Source organism: Nannobrachium achirus (assembly GCF_963921795.1).
Source record: "Nannobrachium achirus genome assembly, chromosome: 8".
NCBI classification, from domain to species: Eukaryota; Metazoa; Chordata; class Actinopteri; order Myctophiformes; family Myctophidae; genus Nannobrachium; species Nannobrachium achirus.
The window spans coordinates 45335857-45361442 of record NC_137817.1 but is presented as its reverse complement, the minus strand read 5'-3'; the positions used below and the strand labels follow the sequence as shown (position 1 = coordinate 45361442).

General features: G+C 44.3%; 2 protein-coding genes across 3 annotated transcripts; one reads left to right on the top strand and one right to left on the bottom strand.

Annotated features, from left to right (window-relative positions):
• Positions 1 to 1234: 1234 nt before the first annotated feature.
• Positions 1235 to 10010, bottom strand: thpo (thrombopoietin). Its single transcript, XM_080732320.1, has 5 exons — positions 9616 to 10010; positions 8449 to 8582; positions 6546 to 6632; positions 5795 to 5959; positions 1235 to 3400 (listed from the first exon to the last, which is right to left on the bottom strand). The coding sequence occupies exons 1-5, from the start codon at positions 9626 to 9628 to the stop codon at positions 3236 to 3238; spliced, it is 564 nt and encodes a 187-aa protein (XP_080588446.1). The 5' UTR covers positions 9629 to 10010; the 3' UTR covers positions 1235 to 3235.
• On the top strand, positions 8618 to 24691 carry LOC308290471 (uncharacterized protein). Of its 2 annotated transcripts, none has more exons than XM_080732319.1 (6): positions 8618 to 8697; positions 10612 to 12511; positions 12674 to 12725; positions 13360 to 13443; positions 15043 to 15309; positions 22993 to 24691. In XM_080732319.1, the coding sequence occupies exons 2-6, from the start codon at positions 12005 to 12007 to the stop codon at positions 23574 to 23576; spliced, it is 1494 nt and encodes a 497-aa protein (XP_080588445.1). In that variant the 5' UTR covers positions 8618 to 8697; positions 10612 to 12004; the 3' UTR covers positions 23577 to 24691. The 2 variants fall into 2 exon arrangements, with proteins under 2 accessions (XP_080588445.1, XP_080588444.1); XM_080732318.1 differs by lacking the exon at positions 8618 to 8697 and adding an exon at positions 9607 to 9725.
• Positions 24692 to 25586: the final 895 nt, after the last annotated feature.

The following is a 25586-nucleotide window of genomic DNA, read 5'->3' as shown; positions in this document are numbered from 1 at the left end:
TTTTTCTTTAACCCATTTGTGTACAAAGACTGGTCTATAATAGGCATTATATAATAGGTTCAACCCTGCACACACTGACACATATACTGTATGCTAATATATTCTACTTCCTTGTGCACTATGTATAACAGTGTAATGTAAGCCTATCCACTCCACTATATCTGGATTCAGGTTGCAAAATGATATTACAAGTCTTGAAATGATATGGACATAGGCAACTTTGTGCAAGTCAGAATTTTTGCACTACACACATGGAATTGTATATTGGCTTATAGACCTACGTGCTTTAGCCACAAGCAACTTTGATGCTTTGTGAACATTGAAAGCCCATTCATGAAATAGAAAAGTCTGATTGTTGTATTAAACAAAGTTTAAAGAGGTGATGCCTTAGTTTTGTAGTTTTTCTGTTTTGTATGTGTCTGTGGAGTTAACATATATTAGACCCCCAGGCCCCAGGTGTTGTTATAATATGCAAATATGTCTTCCCTGTGTATTTTTGGTTACTTCCTGAAAGTTTAAAGCCTCAATGACTGGCCCAATTGAAATACACTGATATAATGACATCATAATATCATCCCGCCCCTTTTCACCATATGTTCAGTTCAGCTGGGTCACCACCCACTGGACAACCAGGTATACTTAACCCATTTAGACCTAACCTATAGAATAGGGCTAAATCAGAAATTAGCCTACAAAACAAATATGTTGCTACATACTGTACATGTACTGAACAGTTGGGTGTGGCCACATACAAAACATAGTTTTAACACTTTCTGTACACTTTTTTGAAAATAATCTTTCTCCAAGTATAATCATGTTGTAGGGGGTAAAGAAACACAGCACCCTGTCTTTAAGTTAAACAAACTCTCCAATATTAGACCTGTATGGATAGCTTGGGTAGCCTGTCCTCTTTGTTTCTGTCAAGACTTTGTTTCATAAAAATCCACTATAGACATCTTATGACCAATACTATCTGTCAATAAATTCCATGCAGTGATTCTTTTTCTATTTGCTCGGAATTGGAAGCATTCATTGGAAACCACACGACGGTACTGTGTACACCTGTTTTGAAAATTCACATAAAGTAGGAGGCAGCGGGGCATTCAGTAACTGAAAACTAGTGCTTACACACACACGCACACACGCACGCATGCACGCACGCACGCACGCACGCACGCACGCACGCACGCACACACACACACAATAAGGAGAAACTTGCATGAACCAATCGGGACATGGAAAAAAAACTGTATTTACAGATATAGCCTATGAAGTAGCTCTCAGCGCTACCACCCCCATCGACCATGCGTTCATACCCAAAATACATGTTTCTCCAAATCCTTATATTACATGAACCAATGACATGTTTTGGTCAAGCAGTAAGCAGAATAACACAATGAAAGACAATAAATGTCAGAGTGTGCGTGCGTGTCCCAAGGCATGCTGGGAGGTCCTTATTTTGTCCAATGGCATCTTCTATACTGGACAATAATACAAATAAAATCAGTAACGGAATAAAGGCGAACATGACAACATGCATGAAATATAAAGTGCAGTTAAAAATAAAACATTACACTGATTCATCAAGCCTGACCTCCTCAGGTAGGTCATTCTAGAGGCGAGTAAACCGACAGCAAAGGCAGAATTCAAAATGTACTTGATAAAAGTACAAAGGTATTGGTATCAAAATGTACTTAAAGTACCAAAAGTAAGTAAGTACGCATTATGCAGAATGTCCCATTTCACATGTACTATAAAGATCTTTAGAAAATAGCACATCTACAAGCTTGATAACTTAGCCATGCAGGCCATGAAGTGCAAGAGTAATCAGTAAGATCTTAAAATCAATCCTAAAACATACAGGCAACCTGTGTAGCTTGAGATGATAAAAACATTGTCGGAACAATGTTAATGCGGTTCTCAAAGTTTAGGTTGGGATCAAATATGACACCAACATATTTTTTGGCAGCAGACCTAGAACCTTGATGGATTGAGGGCCAAGTGGTGACTGAAGAGGCGAGAAAGTACTGTAAGTGATCTTGGCCAAATATGACAATTTCAGTTTTGCCAGAGTTCACGTAAAGGAAATTATGCTGTAAATAAAACCACTGTCTGCAAAGCAATCCCATATCAACACACTGACTGATGTAATATATTGATCATGATCATGATCTTGAGATTGGAACTTTTTGGGATCTTCTTTTTAGGTCATGTAACACACAATAAATCACAATATTGCATGTAAAATCCAAAGATGTACCGGTATCTGGTTTGCTTCCTCTTTCTTCTTTCGTTTAGGCACATCATAAAAGTCCAGTCTGTTTAATTTTAGGTTGCATTTCCCCTGGCTGGCATAGTCTGAGTGGACAGTGGCTTCAGCAGCAATCTGTTCATCTCACTAATGCAAATCACTGGAAATCAAATTTAGTGCAATTCTCTTTGATGACCCACAGAGGGTGCTAGAAGCTATTTAACATAGACGATGCCAAATGAAGTGAGGAGATAGCTCCAGCACCACCAGGCACTCAGCCATGTCCAAATCAAAACAATACGCATGCACAGATTGTGAGACATTGCCCTCTGTGTGCAGCCGTGTTCCCTCTGTTCAAACTCACTCCTCATCTTTCCGCTTGTGACTTTGATCAGTCAATTGCGACGTGAGTCATCGCAGCAGCGCAACGGTGTTCTTTTTTTTTTAATCTGATAAAGATTGCTTGATGTGATTTGCAAAACTCTTCACACATGGGACAGCAAATGGTCTACTCTTGTCCCTCGCTGAGTTTTTTCTTTTTTTTCCCCACCAGACCAGGTCACCTCTCCAAAGCAGGCACTTGCACACATAGACCTGAAAGGGGGCTTGAGCTCCTGTCCTTTTATCCGTCTGTAAATGCAGTTTTTACCATGGTGAAAGAAACGCAAATGCCCCCTTTCCATGCCATACCTGAAGGCGGCATTCCAGAGAATCGCCTTGTCCAAACTCTCCTGAACTTGAATGCAGCATCTCATGTCGAAAGAATTACCCTCTCTGTGTGGAAATCCATGCCGTACGCCACATCTCCAGTATTGACTTGATTATGCTTAGTTCAGTGTGGTATCAAGCACCGAAAATAGCTGACCTCCAAGCTCACAACAAGCTTGGAGGTCTGCTGTTTTCGAGATTTTCACCAAAAATTCCCTTTCAGAAACGTCAGCCCCTGCCTCTCTTAACATTCTCTGCACGTCCCTGCACCTCCCGTCAGTCAGGACAGCTGTGGTGCTGGAGGCCAGTGACCAGTCGGTCCAGTTTGCCCCGGAGCAGGGCGCCGTAGCGCTGCAGGACTTCCCCCAGGCTGGAGCTGTGTACAGCGGGGCAGTCCGCTGCCGCCACGGAGGGCCCAGACGCCGCAGCAGAGCCCTCCTCCTGTGGGTTCAAGAGCACAGTGTCAGTCAGTCAAAAAGTTAAGTCCAGTAGCAACCACTGGAAAAATGCTGTTGGTGTATACAATATACCAACTTTATGCACATGTACATTTGAGGATGCTCTTTTATTCTCTTTGCTCTTTTGCCTTTTGCACTCTTTCTTTGCCCTCAATCTTTCTACATCATTATCATTATTATTACTATCTTGTTTTTATTTTTTATTTGTTGTTTGCTGTTATTATACATGATATAACCGCTGCATTGTCTGAAGGAAGCCAAACAAAAATACGTTTTACTCTTATGTACCTGTACAAAAGATGTAGGCCTAACAATAATGTACTACCTTGAAACTTGAACCTTGACAAGAGTCACACGCGCTTGTATTGAACCTGAAGACTGTCGCCTTTTCGGAGTTGTAATGTGCAAAAGGTTCTCAAACGTTTTCATCTCAAAGAATCCCCAAATTGATCTGTATTTGGCCGCGAAACCCCATGTACAAAGATGTCGTGCCATAAGAGAAGATGTGTGATTTGTGTTTTCAAAAACTATTCAACATTTTGGACAATTCTTCAAGATTTTTATGCGGCGCTAACCACTCCTACATCTGGCTTTGTCTGTATGTATGCATGTTGGCCAAGCTTCACAGGACGCTTAATAAAAATGAACTGCACCGCTCACTTGATTATTTTCTTTACAACGTGTTAAGATGCAACGCGTTGTGAGCTTGTAGATCTGCTCTTTTTTTCGAAAAGTAGAAGTATAATATAGGGTTACAGTTGTTTTAACTGTTCCTCATTTTGCTTGGGAATCCCTGAAATCCCCTCAAGGACCTGTGGGGATCCCCAGGCCTCATTTTGAGAACCACTGGTATGCATTTAGTAATGTAGGAATATGAATATTTTCTGCCAGGAACAGTGCACTAAATGACCTGGTGACCTACAGTATGACAACATGTTGTCAGTTAACTTACAGGGAAGTCGAAGGTCAAGAAGTTCCACAGAGAATCTCAAGAAGGGAAGTGTAAGTGCATATAATCACGGGTCTGCTCATATCTGCTTATATTCGTTGGCATGCCACATACTCCATGGAGCCTCGCATGCCCTTGCTCGCCCGTTTGGACTCCCTCAAGAGCAAGTCATTCTGTGGCCCTGCTCTCGGCTTACAACAGTCTGTCTCAAATGTAAATGAACAAAACGAAAGCTAAGCGTGGTTCTGGTAGTTTATGGGAGTCTGGTGAGACAACGGGCATATAGTTTTCTCAATCTTAAAACAAAGTGTGCAATGCAATGCATGTTTACAAATTGTGTGTGTGTGTGTGTGTGTGTGTGTGTGTGTGTGTGTGTGTGTGTGTGCGTGCGTGCGTGCGTGCGTGCGTGCGTGCGTGCGTGCGTGCGTGCGTGCGTGCGTGCGTGCGTGCGTGCGTGCGTGCGCGTGTGAGATTATGTATGTACACTATTTGTTATGACCAAATTAAAGATAAAATATGAACCTTCCATGAATGCAGGCACCATTTTATTAATCTTCAAGGGAATATCTATCTGTATAATGCTTTTCAGTTTGCTGTATGCAGGCCTAAGTGTAACAATATAAATTGAACTAGGCTACATCTGGTCTTTTTTTATAGTAAAAACAACCTCTAATCATCTAATGCAGTCGCAGTCGTTCTCAACCTTTTCAGGCTGTGACACCCCAAAAGAATCATATTTGAACTGGGGACCCCCCAGAAGAATCATATTTGAACTGGGGACCCCCACCCTGACAGCACTTGGAACTGTAGGACACCACAGGTTGAGCACCACTGATCTAATGCTCTGACCTGGATTTAGACAGAGGCTGTTGGCCTGTCCCGACACAGCTAAGAGTGGTAGAGACTAAAGGTCTGGCTATGGGAGATTACACATATTTATCTGGTGCTTGATAATAATCAGCGCTGGGAGAGCAACTTGAAAGGACAGTGAAATACTTCACGGGAAGAAGTTGGACTACTGTACAAGAATGCCAGTCGCAAGGCAAATCTACTTCGATCAACTAAACTGCTTCTTAAATTTCAAAAGAAGAGAATGATCATATGAACATCTGCAATCTATTTAAATTTTGAACAATATTTGAACAAAAACAAAACAAAAACATCCTGCCACACCAGACCCCATCAGATTGTTTGCATGACATATAATATAGGCTATATGGTTATGAATAACAACGAGGGTTACACAGTAGAGAAGGAGCGGTTGATCAAAGGTGTTTGAATCAAGGGCAGCAAAAACTGACAGCATGCATGTTCGAAAGCGTGTTTATATTCATGTTTACTGTACATGCGCACATGCATGTGCGTGTGTGTGTGCGTGCGTGCGTGCGTGCGTGCGTGCGTACGTTCGTGCGTGTGTTCTCAGCTTACCGGTAACTCCAGCCCCATGACAATGAGCTGGTGGTTGCGGAGGCGGTGCTCCAGCTTCCGCAGCAGAGAGGTCTGACAGGGCAGAGTGGACCGGCCCTGTGTCCTCATAACACTGTCCAGGAGCCCCCCAAGAGCCCCGGCCACCTCCGCACGCCTGTCCCTGAGCTGGACACACACACACACACACACACACACACACACACACACACACACACACACACACACACACACACACACACACACACACACACACACACACACACACACACACATACACACACAAAGGCATAGATGTTGATTAATTGATTACAGGACATTGATTACAGGACAGTGGTTTTCAAACCAGTGGTCCTTGAGGGGGTTCCAGGTGGTCCCCAGCTAAATGATGGAGAGTTGGTAACCAAATAGACCCTAGTCTATAACTCTTGAGAGTGTAAAATGAAACCAAGTGGACGCTTACGGGTCCATTTGGTTTCATTTTACGCTCCTAAGTGTTAAATTATTGTGCAATCTGCATTACTTCATTTACAAGAAGTCTACACATTTAGAGAATGTAGCAGAACCACTGAGATTCATTCCTCTTTTGCGTTTGACACGGAAGAACAGCATTGCAAATGAATGGAGATATCTGTACTATTATTTCTAAGCATTTGCTGGGAACCCCCTGGAACCCCTCCAAGGACCACTGGGGGTCCCCAGACCCCACTTTGAGAACCAGTGGTCTAGAGATGAATATAAGGCAGGTTCTTACAGGTTTCCTGTCCCAGGCAGCTTTCTGTATCCTAACACACGGCAGTAGGATTGGAGAGGGGAGCAGGTCTGATCCATCGCAGTTGTTCTGAGCCAAAGTAATCACCATCCCATACATCCCAGACACACACACACACACACACACACACACACACACACACACACACACACACACACACACACACACACACACACACACACACAGTTATGTTGTGAAATTCAGAAAGATTGATGCATCTCAGAATCTTTTCCCAGATTGCATTTTTGGTCAAAACAAGCCTATTGCTATGGACCATAACTAAAGCACAGATCGACGGATGATCGCAGTAATAATTTTTCTTTTCCAGGTGAACGAAAAGACGCCTGCCGCTACTTCTGGCATTCCAGTGGAAGGGCTGGACAGTGGACACTTGTCACTACCTGAGAGCAGGGCCAGATTAACCCTGTGTGGTGCCCCAGGGCGACCAAGTTCAAGTGCCCCCCACGCCGGGTCGGCCACGGTCTCGCGGGCCAAGGCCGCCTCATTCACGGCTGCGGCGCCGGTGGCTACGCCGCTGGTGGAATCGCATCTTGCTTTATGCAGCGCTTTTTTCTGCTGTTTTTTGTCTTTTTGCACAACCGCTTAACTGTTTTCTCCTTCCCATGTTGAATTGTTGTTTTCACTGAAATGCCGCCAAAATAGCTGGGCATTGTGGGCACAGGTCAGGATACAGGAAGCGTGGGAGCACCCATTTGGGAGGGGAGGGGCACATGCAGGTGACAGGTCATGTCAGTGAATGAATGGCTGAATCATGTGAATGCACAGACTCAGTGTGGGAATGATTGAGAACTAGGCTACTTTTCTTTACATTATGGAGGCCTACACACATATATAAAAAAATACTATAAATATATACATTGTAGGCCTACCACAACCTGTAGAGTATTTTGTTTTCACCACATGATGAAGAATGACTTTTTCCACCCTTACAATGGACACAACATGTTTGAACAATATGCTTTAAATATGCCACAAGACCCTGGACCCAAACCAAGCCATTTTCATCTTCTAAGTGTTCCCCCAGCAGCCAAAACAACCCCATTCTGCCACATTTTAAATAGACGTTTTTTTAGCCCACAAGCTAATCCAGGCTAACTGAGAAATTATATCACAGATTCATCAAAAATGGAGCAAATGCTCTAATTCCAAGGTCGAGTTGCTGTCTAACCCTTGCCAACATGACCATGACAACTTTGGCGTTTTTAATCCACTGATTGATTTTATATGATTTTTATATGGGGCCTCAGAGCTAAGCAGCAGACCATATCATCATAATAAATATATGAACCATTTCTCAAATGATCTCATCACAACCTCAAGTTCTTATCTAAGCCTTTCCAACTGGTAAATGTAAACTTTGGTGTGTTTGATTAAGATTTATTTCTGTGAAGCCTCCTCCTCCTGCTAATGTAGGCTATGGGGCTCCACATACAGCTAAGCCAGTGGCAGATACATTATGCAAGCTTAATAAATAAAACAAGTACCTGATGCTCCCCTGATCCATTTCGAGTTGTTATTTAACCCTCAGCTTTAAAAAAAAAAAAAAAAAAAAAAAAAAAAAAAAAAATCTTCAAAAAAAATTTTTTTTTTCCAAAATATTTTTTGTGCCCCATTGGCATGTGTGCCCCAGGGCACATGCCCTACGAGGCCTATGGTTAATCCGGCCCTGCCTGAGAGTAATGATTTGTTGCCGTTCACGTTCTGTTTTAATACAAATGCAGGTTGTGTACATACCGGTACACACACATTACAGTCCTTGGTGTTTACCTAACTGGAGTGCATTTTACAATCTCAGTTAAATGAACACTGAGGATATTTACTTTGCGCGGCTTCCAAATAGGTTAGACTCCCCTGGCTCTCTCACCATGTCAGTCTCCAGGTCTTCCAGGCTGAGCCTGTCTCTCCTGACTCGATCGTCACACACTAAGTCAACGGGTCTGGCCTGGACACCGGCGGGCACGTCTGAAGACAGCAGGCAGATGAAGAGCAGCAGGGGTCCTAGAAGATAAACGTAGAGATCAGTGACGGGCTGGCATCCAGTGGTGTACATTTATTACTGTACTGTAATGTACTTAAGTACAATTTAGATTTTTTTTATTTATTATTTTGCTGAGTGAGTATTTCCAGTTGTCAGTATTTTTCACTTCTACTCCATTAGGGCACGGTCACACCAAAGTATGGTTGCCAGCTGATAAGCAGATTCTGCCAATGCATTTCAATGGGAATGGAGCAGATTTCAGGAGAAATCCTCAAATGCCATTTGTCTGCTCCATTCCCACAAATTTCACACAAAAAAGTAGCCTATTTAAGTATTTAAATGGTTCTTTAGTCCCCCATAAGCCCTGCAAGCAACAGTGTAGCCCAACTCCCACAGCATCTCTCTGATAGGCTACTGTACTAGTGAAAGTTGTGATCATTTGCATTTGCTACCTACCACATCTATTTGCTGCAGTGGTTCAATTACACTATCAGCTCGCATTGACAAGTTGTTGTTTTTGTGTTGTTGTTTTTGAAGTAGGCCTAGCCTAGAGCAGTGGTTCCCAAACGTTTTAGCCTGAGACCATAAAGAGAAATTTTATTTGCTCGGGACCCAAACTAGTGAAAACAGCAGATCTACAAGCTCACAGCACCGTTGTGAGCTTGTAGATCAGCTATATTCACTACTTCTTGAACATTTGTTTTCTAATTTTTGGAATTTCTTAATCTAATTTAAGTTCTTAGGCTATTAGGCTTCATTTTGTATTATTTATTAATGAAATTACTTAGAAAAATCATTCTTGCATTTTCTTCATTCATGAAAATCTTAGCTTTTTGGGAAAACATTTTGAAATAACAAAAACAAATTAAAAACAAAATGCAGGAAATCAAACATCAAGGGACCCATAAAAGCATGTCCGCGACCCAAACATGGGTCCCGACCCAGTGCTTGGGAACCAGTGGCCTAGAGCCTATCTGGCAACAGACTATGTATGTGAAATGCTCTCAGCCTAGGATGAGTCAATTCCCACATTTTGGTGGATAGGATACCTACTGCTAAAAGCCATAACCCGTCCTCGTGGACATGGCGTCTCTCCGTTGTGGCATTTGTCTCACATTGTGCATCCTTAAATCAACCCTACAAAAGAAACCCGAACCGGACAGGTATAGTCCTCCTACACGTGTTTCATATCCAGTTGTAGCAGCCTAAAGTTGGTGCGCGTCGTAGATCACGTCCATAGGCTCTGGTGGAGTTGATCAGCTGTCTTTTTAGCCCTCCTGAAAGGTATCCTTCATGAGACGTTCGATTTTCAACCACGTCGCCTCGCAAATAAAAATGTGTGATATCGAAACAAGCTACAGGCCTCTCTGATACGAAACAAATGGAGTCTACAAGATCCGTTTGGCATGCAACGCAAGCTTTTTATGCAATCGACCAAAACATGGTGGCACTTACTTGATATTTGATTTACTCTAAAGTTCCCTAAAGTTAATATTTGACAAGTGGATCCCCGGTCTGGCAAATAACAGATAAGCGTCACTGCTGGGTCCGTGCCCCGGATACTCCATTTGGGACGTGTCCATCTCCCGTCGCGTCTATCGCTCATTCAAATCATTTCTAGGAACCCAGTAGAAGTGTCCCAGAGTCAAAGGGGTGTGGTGCTCCTGCTTCAGCAGTGGTGTAAAGTAACTAATTCTAGTAGCCTACTACATTAAGGCAACATTGTAGGCTACTGTAGGCCTACAATTTTGAGGTAGGTCATTTGTACTTGAGTAGGCCTATTTCCAATTTCCAATACATTAGGCTACTTACTCCACTACATCTCGGATCCAATTTTGTAGCCTACTTTTACTCCATTACATTTATTTGAAAACTCTATAGTTACTTTGTAGATTGGTTATTATTACAAAACCTACATTAACCACTACAAATATATTTTGGCCATTTGAAAATAGCCAGACTTTTATTTGTCATAGAGTAGGCTATTTCTACATTGCAGTATTGATACTTTTACATGAGTAACAAATGTGAGTACTTTTTCCACCACAGGGACAAAGGGGTGCATGACCCCATGCTGCCCTCAGCCTGGTGAACAAGACAAGAGGACAATGAGCTGTGGCTCATCAGCTGGAGGGGAGGGGACACCAGGAAGTGTAACCATGGCGACCACGGGGGGTCTTTCTCATTCACGTCACGGAGCAGTGAAATAGTAATCCACTGGCACTGAGGGACTCACCACTGCTGCTGAACAGACAGATGAGAGACTATGTGTGTGTGTGTGTGTGTGTGTGTGTGTGTGTGTGTGTGTGTGTGTGTGTGTGTGTGTGTGTGTGTGTGTGTGTGTGTGTGCGCGTGCGTGCGTGTGTGGCTCTCTTGCAGTGGGCTGGCCTTCTCTCAAGCATCTTTCTGGGAGGACCTATTACCATGGCAACGCCAAGCAATGGGCGCCTAATAAAAGGATTGTCTCCTGTCTGTCTGTCTCTCTCTCTCTCTCTCTCTGTCTCTCTCTCTCTCTCTCTCTCTCTCTCTCTCTCTCTCTCTCTCTCTCTCTCTCTCTCTCTATTGTGCCATGTATCACTCTTTTATCTTTCCTCTGTCCATCCCACCTAGCATCACAGAGACACAGACACACACATCAACCCGCTGCGGGGACAGAAGAAGGGGTTCGCTGACATGGCAGCGATAGGAATATTTCTCCACCAAGTTGTTCCATCTGTCAGTGCACTTTCCCCCTGGAAAGGAACGAAGATAGGCGGCTGTTTGCTCTTCAGGGAGTGGAGCCAGGTTCTGTGATGCCACACGATGCAACCATAGACCTGTTGCATTCAATCTGTTATTTATTGTCTTCTTTCGACTTATTGTAAGTCGCTTTGGATTAAAAGCGTCTGCTAAATGCCTAAACTGTAAACTGTAAACTGTCTGTTGGACATGGATGGTGTTTTTGGGGGAGATGCTGTTTTCGAGAGGTCAAGAAAGAGTGGATGACGGATGTCCCGAGAAACAGGTGGCATTATAGGACGTCCCATTTCTGAGCGGTGCTCCTGGAACAGGATCTAAGCTCCAACATCTGGCTTTGTACGGTTCCCAAACTGGTGGAGAAAACGTTTTCAAAAATGTCTGGGGATAAAGTAAACTGAAGCGTGGCCTACATCTGGCCTAGATATGGCCTACATCTGGCCTAGATATGGCCTACATCTGGCCTAGATATGGCCTACATCTTGGCACATGGCTCAAAGTGTGTTCGCCCAGGGGTCCCATTGGCAAAGCTTTGCAGGACGCGATGCGATTGGCTAGCAGGACGCTTGATGAAATTAACTCATAAATAGTACCGCTCACTTCATCAGGTGTGATTTTTTGACCCAGACACGGATGATAAAAGCGAAAACAAGAAGCAGTAACATCATGTTTTAAAGGCTTCTTTTCCCCCAACACTTTGACAATAATGTCAACAAAGCCCCTTTGCACCCAGACAGCACAGAGGGAGCTAAATACACCACCACCAGACGAGGGCGCTGACGGGCAAAAGCCTGGGAGAGAAGAGGAGGATGAAGAGGAGAGAGACTGGAGGCCATCCTCTCTCTGCCCGTCTTGCGGCGGCGAGTACGACGTGGCCGTGCTCCTGCCGTGCTCCCACACCGTGTGCGGTCGCTGCGTGTCGCGCGGGGAGGTCCTCGCGTTGCAGGGACATTTCGACGGGGGAAGTGCCCCCGCCGCCCCTCTCCGCCACCGCCGGCGTCGTGCCACCTCCTCCAGCCTCCCTCCCGTGTGCTCCGTGCTGTGCCCTGGCTGTCACCACCAGGTGGAGCTGCCATGCTGGGGGTGGGCGTCCGCCGTCAGCTGTCTGCCCCTGGACCCCACCCTGACACCTGCCGGGAGCAGCAGCAGCAGCAGCCGAGAGGGGAACGTCAGTGTCGAGGGAGTGTCTGCAACTGCCCTCCCACCTATGCACGTGAGAGAGACTATTTTATTTTATTTAACTGTATTTATCTATCTATCATGCCTGCCTATACTTACCTACCTACCTACCCACCCATCCATCCATCCATCCATCCATCCATTCATGTAATACAATGCAAACACTGACACCCTCCCTACTGCCCCCTGTGTTTAGAACTCACGGTGCAGCCGAACAGGGGGAGTCCTGAACCAGTGCTCTCTGCATGGTGAGTGTGGTGTTGTGAAGGTAGCTTCATAAAACATTAAGCCCTATTTTGTTCTTTGTATGCAAGATGGTGTTGAGATAATAGTTGATCTACAAGCTCAGAATACGTAGTGATGTGACGTGTTATAAAATTATAGAAAACTTTAGAACATTTTAGAGCATTTACACCTACATAATGACATAACCAGGATAGCGACGGCAGGGTCGGGGTAACCTGAATAGAGGCCACAGCCCCCACAGACTACAGCCAAGATGGAAATAGCAAGGTTGGAGTCTAAATTGGAAGAGTGAATTGGAAGAGTGAAACACAGCTTCTGAACCATTCTTTAGCCCCATGGTCACTGAGCTAAATTGGACCTGATCATTGTCATTTTCACACTAAAATGGCTTTTTTCAGAAGGACAAATCAAGAGAAAATCTTCTTTATTGTCAACCTTTCGTTGTCCCAGCAACACACTCTCACAGCATCTAGCACCAGTAAACATTGGATGTTCGCGAGATTTGTCAGAAGCTGGTGCCCACTTAGTTGGCCATTTGTAGGATTTGTGTGCCATGTCGGTCTAGTGACTCCAATTATTGGGATGCTGTATCTTTCCCATAACAATCTTTGACAACAGTCTCCATTTTTCACCTAGGATCCAATCAAACCACTTCCTTAACATCACCAGCAGAGGGCGGAATAGACCTGCAAGAGGACGAGATGGAGCGCTCTGTGCTAGGTCTGAAATTCTACAATCCTTCACAACATATTATGTAAATGTCATTTATAGCCATACAATGCATTGATACTTGGTTTACAATGAAAGTAATTGAAAATGCCTTCTGTTAAAGGTAGGGCAATGAATAAAGTTAAGCACTGGAAATTAAAATAATGAGAAAAACAGTGCCTATTATGTTTTAATTTGGCATTCTCATAAACAACAAATATGTTTGGAAAATAGGTTCTGTAAAACGGCTTTTGAACAGTAAAATCTGCAACGCCCCAGCATTCAGACATGGATCCATTAAATAACGTTTTGTGAAGTCAGGAGTGGAAGAAGTCTATACCCCAGTAAACTCACCCAGGCTCCATATAAAGAAATACAAGGATACTTATAATCATCAATAAAGTTTTCATTTCACCGTTAACAGAGGCTTTCAGAGCAGTGCAAGTATAGCTGCTTTTGAATGCTAGACATTAACAATGTACGTTTATAGGCCCATATTAGACCAAGTACATTCAATAACTAGTAACTTCTTCCTCTGCTAGTGATGTCATGATTCTTCATACCCAGACAGCTGCTTGTTAAGCACTTATGAAGAACTTTTAACTCTGATTAAAAGTCATTATTTTTGAGCGGTGCTCCTGGAACAGGAGCTATAGCTCCAACATCTGGCTATGACCGGTCAAAAACCAATGGGAAAACATGTTACAGTAAAAAATGTCCGGGCTTAAGTAAACTTAAGTAAACTGAAGCGCGGCTACAGCGTCCAGCCTACATCCTGGCACCAACGGCTCAAAGTATGTTGTCCGGTCGAGAACCGGGGGCGAAACACATGTTAAATGTAAGGCTCAAAGTTTGTTTTACGCCAGACAGGCTTCGCAGGACACGCTGTGATTGGCTATTGGGACACTTGATGAAATTAACTCACCGCTCACTTGACATTAGGTGTGATTTATTTTTTCTTCTTTTTTTACGCAACTGATAGTTGTCTAGATTTAGACTAGATGTAAATATCTGAAGTTGTCCCTTATCTGTTGCATCTGCCTATAAAAAGATAAAACACGTTTTTACTTTACTTTGTGTTTATTTGGATGGGACACAATCCCCTCAGAAAACAAAAAATAAAATAAACAGACAGACAGTGGAGTACATTACATTACATTACACAGGTAAACATAGTATAAATCGTAAATACAATATAAATAAAATATTTATTTTTCATATCAAAGCCATTATTTATTCAGCATTTGAGCCACGGACCACCATTTAGTGAGATTTAGCCTCTCAGACCCAAAGCGTAGAAGATTTTGTTATCGTTAGATAATTATACATTCTCTAATGGTGTAGACTAAATTGAGTATTGCATATACCGGTATGCTTAACAACATGTTAACTCTTGAGAGTGTACAATGAAACCAAATGGACCCATTTGGTTTCATTTGACACTCTCAAGAGTTAAATATCTATAAGGGTCCATTTGGTTACCAACTCTCCATCATTTAGCTGGGGACCACCTGAAACCCCCCCATGGACCACTGGTGGTCCCCGCCCCAGACCACTGAAATAAAAGCTTTCCCCTCTCCTCTTCCCACTCCCTTCTGCTGGGTCTTTCAGGGCTGTGTTTTGCTCTGGACCCCTCCAGTCTCCCTCCGTCACTCCATCTGTCCAACTCCTTCCTGACCGTCACCTTCCGAGGACGGACTCCTCCTCTGACGCCACCCGCTAGTCACCACAGCGGCCGTGAGGTCAGGGGGTCGCCGAGCGCCTCTGACCCCCGGGTCACGTCCACGGCGCTCCCTCGGGTGTGCGCTGACGTTGTCATCACCCGGGGACAGTACTACTGGGAGGTGGACGTCTGCAACAGCAATCTCTACCAAATCGGTGAGGCTTTCGTTTTGTTGCTATGGTGCGGTGGTTTTCAGCCAGTGGTCCGGGGACCGCCAGCGGTCCTTGAGGGGGTTCCAGGTGGTCCCCAGCTAAATGATGGAGATAGAGATGCTCCGATTGCATACCGATATTCCCGATCACAGCGTCAAATCCATAAATTCTTCTATGTATTGTGTTACTGTAGCAGCATTTATATATGTAATGATTCTTCTTACAAAACATTGACATTGTATATTAAGTATAAACATTAGGAGATTTCAGGCTGAGATCCTTTAGTATACAATTCAACTTGTAGGAGTTGAAGCTGAGGTTACATTCAGTCCCACAGATAAATATTGTGAAAATAGCTGATCTAGCTTTGTAGATCGGCAAAGCCGATACCGATCAAAGCCGATAGAGGCATTATCGGCCGACCGCGATCACTCACGGATCAATCGGCACATCTCTAGATGGAGAGTTGGTAATCAAATTGACCCTTATAGATCTGTAACTCTTGAGACCGTAAAATGAAACCAAATGGTCCATTGCGGGTCCATTTGGTTTCATTTTATGCATTACTTTATTTACAAGTCTACACGATTAGAGAATGTACAGTAGAACAATTGTTATTTTGATCAAGGTTTGCCTGTTATCTCTCCCATGGTACCACATCAATACGGCATGGAATTGTGTGGAAAATCCTATCCAACGGCAACAAAATATTCTAGGTTTTGGGTCTGAGAGGCTAAATCTCATCAAATGGTGGTCCGTGGGCTCAAATGCCAAATAAATAAATGGACCTTGACGTGAAAAGGATTGAAAAACCACTGCTATAGTGGCTTCCATGCCCACAGTCCTTTTTATTTCTTCAGCTGTTGTCACAGTTGGGATTTTGATGGGGTTTCGGAACGCAAACTGATTTGCGGTGGATTTGCTGGATTTGCTTGTCTCATGCAATAGCACAAGGATGAGAGTGTACATGACAACCACAGTCTCCCAGACACCCACACAATGTGACACACACAAACGAATGCACGCACACGCACACACACACACACACGCACACACACACACACACACACACACACACACACACACACACACACATCATGTTATATCATTTGTTGTTGTTTTTTGGAGCGGTGCAAACCGCTTCCCATGCACGCTTGACTTAGTGTGTCCCTTTGTATTCATGTCCCTATGTACACTGTATATGCAGTACCAACAGCTGTAATACCACTGGGTGACCTTCAAGTGGTGCTGTTGAGCAGCCTACAGGGCCATTCACACAGGCACACACACACACACACACACACACACACACACACTATTGTGGCGGAACTATTGTGCCGCAGCACGTTTCCGGTCTGACATATTTGACGGCCGGACGCACTTCCGGTGAAGAACTCCGCGAATTAAAAAGAGTAACGTTACGTTGCTGTAATGGGATTATGTTAATGTGATCGGGACTCGTGCCTAAGTGATGGAATGTACTGGAATGTGGACAGTAGTGCTATTGACTATGCAAACGTGAGTACATCATTTGTTTAGCTAACTGTTAGCCTGGTGTTGACTCTACGTCAGCACGTATGGCGCTGGTGTGACGTGAGGACGTCGGCACGTGTGCCACGTGATCAGTCCTAGCCAATTGGACTGCTTTGGGTCGTCTGTATGTATGTATGTCGAATGCACCGTTCTGTCAGTTTCAAATTGTATATAGAGATGTCCTCTCCCAATGGGAAGAGGTCATTGCAACTGTAAAGGGCCGCTCACACTGAGCACTATATAACTATAACAATAACTATAATTAAATGTATATCGTTCACCATTGTATTATTTTTTATAGTTGTTGTGAACTCTGCCATCTGCTTGACATGAGCGATTTCTTTTAGTTATAGTGCTAGATAGAGTGAAGGGCCTTAACCACTGGGATTCTCCCGGGTGGGAAACTAACAGTGGTGGGAAAAGTACTCAAATGTTTTAAGTAAAAGTATCAATACTGCATCGTAGAAATACTCTGTTATAAGTAAAAGTCTGGAATTAAGAATTCACTTGACTGAAGAAGTTTTGGCATCAAAATGTACTTAAAACACCGAAAGTATGCAGAAAGTATGCTGCGCAATGTGAGCTTGTAGATCTGCTATTTTCGAAAGGCCGAAATGTATATAGGGCTGAAGTGGTTAATTTGTGCTTTGTAATAATAATCAGAATCTACACAGTAACTACTGTAGTAACTAAAGTTTCCAAATAATTGTAAGTAAAAGTACAATATTTGCCTATAAAATGTGATGTATAAAGTACTCAAGTAGAGCTCAAATACCTCAAAATTGTACTTGAGTACAAGTAAAGGTACTTTACACCACTGGAAAGCAAACATATACCCGTCATCCAACAGGGAATGAGTGCGTGGCCCAGGGAGATAATGAACTTATTGGCTTCAGGCTGTGCTATTTGTCAACCAGTAGGTGTCCTTCCCATGTCTTGTTTAATGGAGGAGTGGGGAGAACACCTCCAGCCACAGCAGATGTGCAAGTTACTGTACAGTATAGTCGTGACATACTCTACTACATGGTTCTCAAACTTTCAAATTTCAAGGTCTCCCCTAAACTCTGACAGTGTACAAATAGAACCAAATGAACCCTAGCGGGTTCATTTGGTTCCATTTGTACTCTGTCAGAGTTACAGACTTGTATGGGTCAATTTAGACCCCCTAAAGGAACCCACAGAGTCCCTGGAATCCACTTTGAGAACCACTGCTCCACTACATGGTTCTCAAACTTTTTTCATGTCAAGGACCCCCAAATTGACACTTACTACTAGCCCACAAACCCCCCCATTTGCAAAAAATATGCCTGGGACCCCCATTTGAGAAGATTTGTACGGTTCTAGTAGTGATTCTCAACCATTTTAATTTCAAGGACCCCCAGTTTGACATGCATTATAGGTTACGAACCCCATTTTTATGGTATTTCTATCTCTGAGACCCACATTTATATTGTAATATCAATGTCAACTTACTCCTGTGCCCGGGGGTGCGATGAGGGATTGAATGTAGGAGTCTCAGAATGTTGGAGAACCCAGAGCGATGCCCGTTGGGCAGAATAGTCACCATCGATGTCCAGTTATGCAATACCCGTTGTATCCGCCTGTCTGGCTGGCACTCTTTTATGCCCATATATGGCGTTCCGTGTCCATACCAGTCTGTGATGTCATCTCCATTGTTACCATGGTGGCGACACTGTTTAGTATCAGTGATGTCAGCATGACAGACAGACGGTCAGATGGTGGACGGCGGACAGACATTCAGTAAATTAATAGTTAGATGTAACTCTGAGAGTGTACAAATGGTTCCATCTGTACACTCTCATATTACATATTCCTAAGGGTCCATTTGGTTTCTAACAATCATTTAGCTGGGGACCCCCTGGATCTCCCTCAAGGACCCCTGGGGGTCCCCGGACCCCACTTGGAGAACTAATACTCTACAGATTGGTTTTATTCAGTTCAAGACTCCAGCTTTATTATTTGACATTCAGAACTATAATTGATTGATGCTCTCCAGCACAGCCCATCTCTTTTAGTAGGGCAGGAGAGAGGGGTCTACCAGCACCCCAATGACATGTTTTCGAAACCTGTTTTTTTTGGACCGTTATGATGTCTAGTTATGATTTCTGCCTGTTGCCGTCGCCAACTAATGTCCCATGGGGTTCATTTTTAACCTTTTCTCACAACTATTCCCAATCTGAACCATACAATGGTCATAACAGAAAATGCCATAACGCTTGATGTAAACAACCTACAGGGACAAATGAACACACTTTTCTATATGATTTTGACCCAGGGAATTCATTAAAGTGGTTATTCTTTACATTTAAGCACATCTTGACCCTATTTCAGGACAGAAACGGCGAAGAATAACCCAAAAATGTTCAAAACACGTCTATACTTCTCTTTGTACAGATGAATTAAGGTGTATTCTTTTGATACCACAGGTTTTTTAGGACCCTTATGATGTCTAGTTATGATTTCTGCTTGTTGCCGTGGTCAACTAATGTCCCATGGGGTTAATTTTTTAACCTTTTCTCACATATCCCCAATTAGTGTGGGGATTTAGGGGAGCAAATGCTAAATTCGTGCAATTTTGACTTAAAGCGCGAAATTTTGCACAGATGTAGCCCAGGGCTTGCTCTAATGATTTAGCTAGGGCGCCCGAGTCTGCGACCTTCGGGGTCTCCACAGCGGTCAAATCAAGTTGGGCTTCCATTGACTTTCTATACAGGAGGAAAATACCCAGAAAAAGATTTTTTTTCTGGGTATTTAAGGAGGATCTGAGGGGTCTAACTAGGGGTTTGTCATGATGCTGAATCCATTGCAGGCATTTGTTTTGCACAAAAAACATTCAGTGGGCTAGAAATGGCCTTAGAAAACAATACACGTATGGGTGAGTATTCATGTTAGTCGGAGGCCTTAGGGTTTTTTTTTCTCGTGCTAATCAGTCTAAAAGTTCAAGATTTTGCACAGATGTAGCTCAGGGCATGCTCTAATGATTTAACTAGGGCGCCCGAGTCTGCGACATTCGGGGTTGCCACAGCGGCCAAATCAAGTTGGGCTCCCATCGACTTTAGTGATGAAAAGTGATGAGTCATCACTTTTCAGAGTTGTGTGGGTGCTGTGGCGACCCCGAAGGTCGCAGACTCGGGCGCCCTAGCTAAATCATTAGAACATGCCCTGAGCTACATCTGTGCAAAATTCTGAACTTTTAGACTGATTAGCACAAGAAAAAAAAACCCTAAGGCCTCCGACTAACATGAATACTCACCCATACGTGTATTGTTTTCTGAGGCCATTTCTAGCCCACAGAATGTTTTTTGTGCAAAACAAATGCCTGCAATGGATTCAGCATCATGACAAACCCCTAGTTAGACCCCTCAGATCCTCCTTAAATACCCAGAATAAAAATCTTTTTCTGGGTATTTTCCTCCTGTATAGAAAGTCAATGGAAGCCCAACTTGATTTGACCGCTGTGACGACCCCGAAGGTCGCAGACTCGGGCGCCCTAGCTAAATCATTAGAGCAAGCCCTGGGCTACATCTGTGCAAAATTTCGCGCTTTAAGTCAAAATTGCACGAAATTAGCATTTGCTCCCCTAAATCCCCACACTAATTGGGGATATGTGAGAAAAGGTTAAAAATGAACCCCATGGGACATTAGTTGACCACGGCAACAAGCAGAAATCATAACTAGACATCATAAGGGTCCTAAAAAACCTGTGGTATCAAAAGAATACACCTTAATTCATCTGTACAAAGAGAAGTATAGACGTGTTTGAACATTTTTGGGTTATTTTTCACCGTTTCTGTCCTGAAATAGGGTCAAGATGTGCATAAATGTTAAAAATAACCACTTTAATGAATTCCCTGGGTCAAAATCATATAGAAAAGTGTGTTCATTTGTCCCTGTAGGTTGTTTACATCAAGCGTTATGGCATTTTCTGTTATGACCATTGTATGGTTCAGATCGGGAATAGTTGTGAGAAAAGGTTAAAAATGAACCCCATGGGACATTAGTTGGCGACGGCAACAAGCAGAAATCATAACTAGACATCATAACGGACCAAAAAAAACAGGTTTCGAAAACATGTCATTGGGGTGCTGGTAGACCCCTCTCTCCTGCCCTACTATTTCACTGGCATTTGGAAAATTGATTTCAACTCTTGGCTGGTCCACGACTTATTAAATGAATATAGCCTTGGCTAAACCCGACCTAACATCTGCAGTCTGTGTATATGAGTGCATGTGTCCCAGTCATAAACAATTTGTTCATTCGCGTCAAAGTAAAGAAATGTGCCACTTTGTACCCTGGAGATGGTGTGGAATGACATGCATCGCTTACTGGCCAAGGACCGAACCTCTGCCAGAGCCGTCTGGAGCCATGAGATGTACTAAGTAGTAAGTAGTAGTAAGTAAAAAAAATTTACTTACTTACTTACTTCTGTCTGTCTGTCTGTCTCATTATTAGCCACTTTCAACCTGGTGTCCCTGTTTTGGCTTTGTCATTATAGGCAAAAAGTTGGATTATGAAATCAGAGAAATCAGCTCTAAGTGCTTTACAGAGCAAAGATGAAGCACAAGCGTATCAGAAAAAAGTAGACATGATTAACAATAAAGCAGAAAAGTAAAAACAAAACAACCTTACTTTGTTGTGGAAACCTTGTACTGTATGTCCACCACGCCTCGCATCGCAAGGTGTTGTGTGCTTGTAGATCTGCTATTTTCCCTACTTTAGTGCAATACTTTTGTATGATGTTTTGCTAGGGCTTTAATTTACCAAAAAACATACACATTTGAAACCTGGAGATTTTCTCCAGGGTTTCTGCCTCATTTCATTTTCGAAACAGTGCGGACATCATGGACATGAATAACTGATTCTGATTAGACAGTATGATGCTTTAACGTTTATCATGAAAAGACCAACATCAATCAAAAGTTCTTATAGTTTGGTATTATTAATATTATTACTTTTTAATGAGTGTCCCTATCAATTATTCTCGTCTTATTCTCTACCCTGTACATTAGTTTCATCCTTACTGCAGTGGCAACTGAATTTCCTTCAGGATAAAAAAAAAAAGGTCTCTCTATTTCTAATGGACCAACCTGGCTGGTTTTAAAATGAAACTGCAATGTATTGTTTGGGGTGGGCAACCTTTGCCAAACCATTGCTTTTGGGACCAAGATTGGGGGATGTGCCTTGATCTTGAATGACAAAAGTTGTAAGCTATACATCAAGCAATACTGGTCAATGGTTGTGTTTGATCAGTCCAATTGATTACCTGAACAGCCCACTCTGATCACCTGCTAGATCAAAAAGAAGTGGCTTTTCCACCCTTGATCAATATCAACAATGACTGTGACCCCAGTTATGTTGAAAAGCAGATGGACTTTAAAAGGGATAGATTATCCTTAAAGAGGTGGTGCCATACTTTTGTACTGTTTCTGCTTTGTATGTGTCTATGGCGTTAACATCACTCTAATAGACCCCCAGGTGTAGTTATAATATGCAAATATGTCTTCTCTGTGTATTTTTGAAAGCCTCTGGGTCAAAAGGCCCAATTGAATTACACAGATATAATGACATCATAATAACACCCTTTTCATCATCCAGCAACATCTGTGGCTAACTTCAGCTGGGTCACTTCATTAAGATATACTTACTGAACAGGTGGGTGTGGCAGCATACAAACATAATTTTAACACTTTCTGTACACATTTTTTGAAGAAAAATAAATCTTTCTCCAAGTATAATCATAATACCTGATGATTATGTTGTAGGGGGTACAAAATCACGGCACAATATCTTTAAAGGTCTTATGACATCACATTTTCTTTTTTTAAGGCTTTTTTCATGTTTCCTAACCTCAATTAGACAAAACAACTGAACTTTCAACATTCAGTGGTTTTTCTGTAATCTGTAGTTTTTTTTTTGAATAATTATAGGCTCAGAAAAGTGAGGTCATTGGCCTCTGGACAAAAGCATCAGAACAATTGCCATGGCTCACTGGAGTGGAGTTTTCAGTTTCAACATTTTAATACACGTTTTAAGTACCAGGACAAATGATCGGTAAAAACAGCATGTCTTAATTGCTTTAAGCGTGCATCATTATACCAATAAAGAACTCTGTAACCGTCTCCCCCTCCTCAGGCGTGACGTCATTGGACGGCTCCGGCGGCTGGTGGCTGGAGCGGCGGGACTCGTCCTTCTGGGCGGTGTACGACGGCGGGCGGGAGGCGCTGCGGGCCGTGCCCCCCCGGGTGGCGGCGCTGGGCGTCTTCCTCAACGTGGGCGGCGGGGCGCTGAGCTTCTCCAACCCGCTGACCCGGGAGCACCTCGCCACACTGCCCACCCGCTTCGGCCCCGCCGGCGGCGGCGGCGGCGTGCTCCCCGCCCTGGGCCTGGGCCAGGGCAGGCTGAGGCTGCGCTGCGGCCTGCCCCCGCCGCCCCACGTCTTCGTGGGCAGGACGTCGGCCTACCGGGGCCCGCCCCGCGGGGCCGGCGGGGGGCGGTGGCGCAGGGACGTCCCCTTCCGCTCCGTGAGGACGGTCATACAGAGGTTCGAGGAGATGGCCGTGTCCGACGCCGACTCTGGCCTGGCGTCTAATCTGGGATCGTCCTGTTCCACGCTGGACTCCCTTCCGGACCATGGAGGGCAAGACAGGCATGGACAGGGACGTGCAGAGAATGTTAGAGAGGCAGGGGCTGACATTTCTAAAAGGGCCTTTTGGTGAAAATATTGAAAAAAAGCAGACCTCCAAGCTCACCAGACATCGCGCTGCGTGAGCTTGGAGGGTGGCTGTTTTCGGTGCTTGAGCATAATCAAGTCAATACTGGAGATGTTGCGTAACGGCATGGATTTCTAGTTTCTACACAGAGAGGGCAATTCTTTCAACATGCTGCTTTCAAGTTCAGGAGAGTTTGAGCAAGGAAATTATCTTGAATGCTGCCTTCAGGTATGGAATTGAAAGAGGGCATTTGCATTTCTTTCACCATAGTGAAAACTACATTCATGGTCTGGAGAGTGCAGTCTTTTACAGACAGATAAAAGGGCAGGGGCACAAGCCCCCTTTGAGGTCTATGTGCGCACGTGCCTTGGCATGGAGGGTGCGGATGAATATAGTGGAGATCAGATGGGTCCACGGAGCTTCTCGAAAAGGCGTGGGATTTTCACCTGCGATCAGATCGCAAGTGATCGCAAGAGCAGTGGTGGCTGAGTGGTTAGTGTCCACACCTAGGACTCCGGAGGCCCCAGAGGTCGCAGGTATGATTCCCCACTCCAGCTACCACTGCTCCCCTTCCCCCTTGCACTCCTTGTGGGCATCACTGGGTTGAGTTCAGCTGGGTCAAAGCTGATAAAAAAAAGCAGCTGGGTTGGGCTGCGATATCTGAATTTCCCCCGCGGGAGGAGTAGGTATTCATTAGATCGAACAGAGACAAACGCAACCCGTGTGAGGGGGGGTTTTGGTCTCTGGATGACCGCTCGGAAAAAGGCTAATTTCTCACATGGAGAAGAAGCTTGGCTCAATCACTGGCTCTCTGCATGACCTCCTCGGCCTCAGTAATAATTGACTCTCTCTCTCTCTCTCTCCCCAGGACAGAGGACTTTCTCTCTCTCAGCCCTTACAAACTCCCAGAGAGGGCTGGCGGCGGGCCAGCCAGATCACTTTGTTATGGGGAAATTAGGGGGGTTGGGAGGGAGAGGGGGGAGGTCTTTTCCACCCGTGGGGGTCCTTGACAGGGGCGTCACACCAAATTCTGGGCCCTGCGGGTACAAGGATTCCCCCATGAATGTTAACTATTGAAAAATAGCAGATATACAAGCTCACAGCGCGGCACCGAGTGCCGCGCTGTGAGCTCGTAGATCTGCTATTTTTGAAAAACCGTGAAAATTCGTGCAAGAAACCTATGTCAAGGACCCCCAAGAGGATATGTATTTGGCCACGGACCCCGATCTCAAAATATTTCGTTCCAGGGACCCCCAGAAGCAAAATTTGAGTTAGAAATGTTCGCTCAAAAAAAACATATATTCAAAGATTTTCACACATTTTCACAACTTTTCAAAAATAGCAGATCTACAAGCTCGCAGCGCGGCACTCGGTGCCGCGCTGTGAGCTTGTATATCTGCTATTTTTCAATAGATAAAGTTACTAGGGCCCCTCCACCTTGGGCCCCAGTAACTCAGTCCCACTTTCCTACCCCCTGTGACGCCCCTGGTCCTTGATTTGACTCCAGTGGGCCGGTCGGCGGACAGTAAGGGTCCGTGTGCGAGTGTGTGTGTGTGTGTGTGTGTGTTTGTTAGCTGGCTCGCTCGCCTCGCTCATGTATCTTTGTCTTGAATGCGAGAGAGAGAGAGAGCGTGGTATAAAGCAGCGGGGGGGAGAGATGTCGGGAGGCGTGAGTACAGTGATACCAAGCCGTGTCTGTTGACAGAGAGACGCGGGGGACAGGTGGTGACATATACGCTTATCCCCCCGGCCCTGCCTTTTTCGACGGGGACAGTAGGCTGCCCTTTACCGACCCTTTTGAAAACCACAGGAGCCCCCGGGTACTTCAAAAGAGGGGCGCGGGGGGAGAGGCTAAGAGAAAGGAGGACAGAAAGGGAAAACAGCATGCGTGCATTAAAGACAGCAGGTGATGAGCTGGTGAAGGAGAAAGGCAAGAGGACAGAAGCTTTCGGGTGCTTTTCATGCCAACAGACCCTAAATGCACTGTAGATACACTGGCTCAAGTGGCTCAGTGTA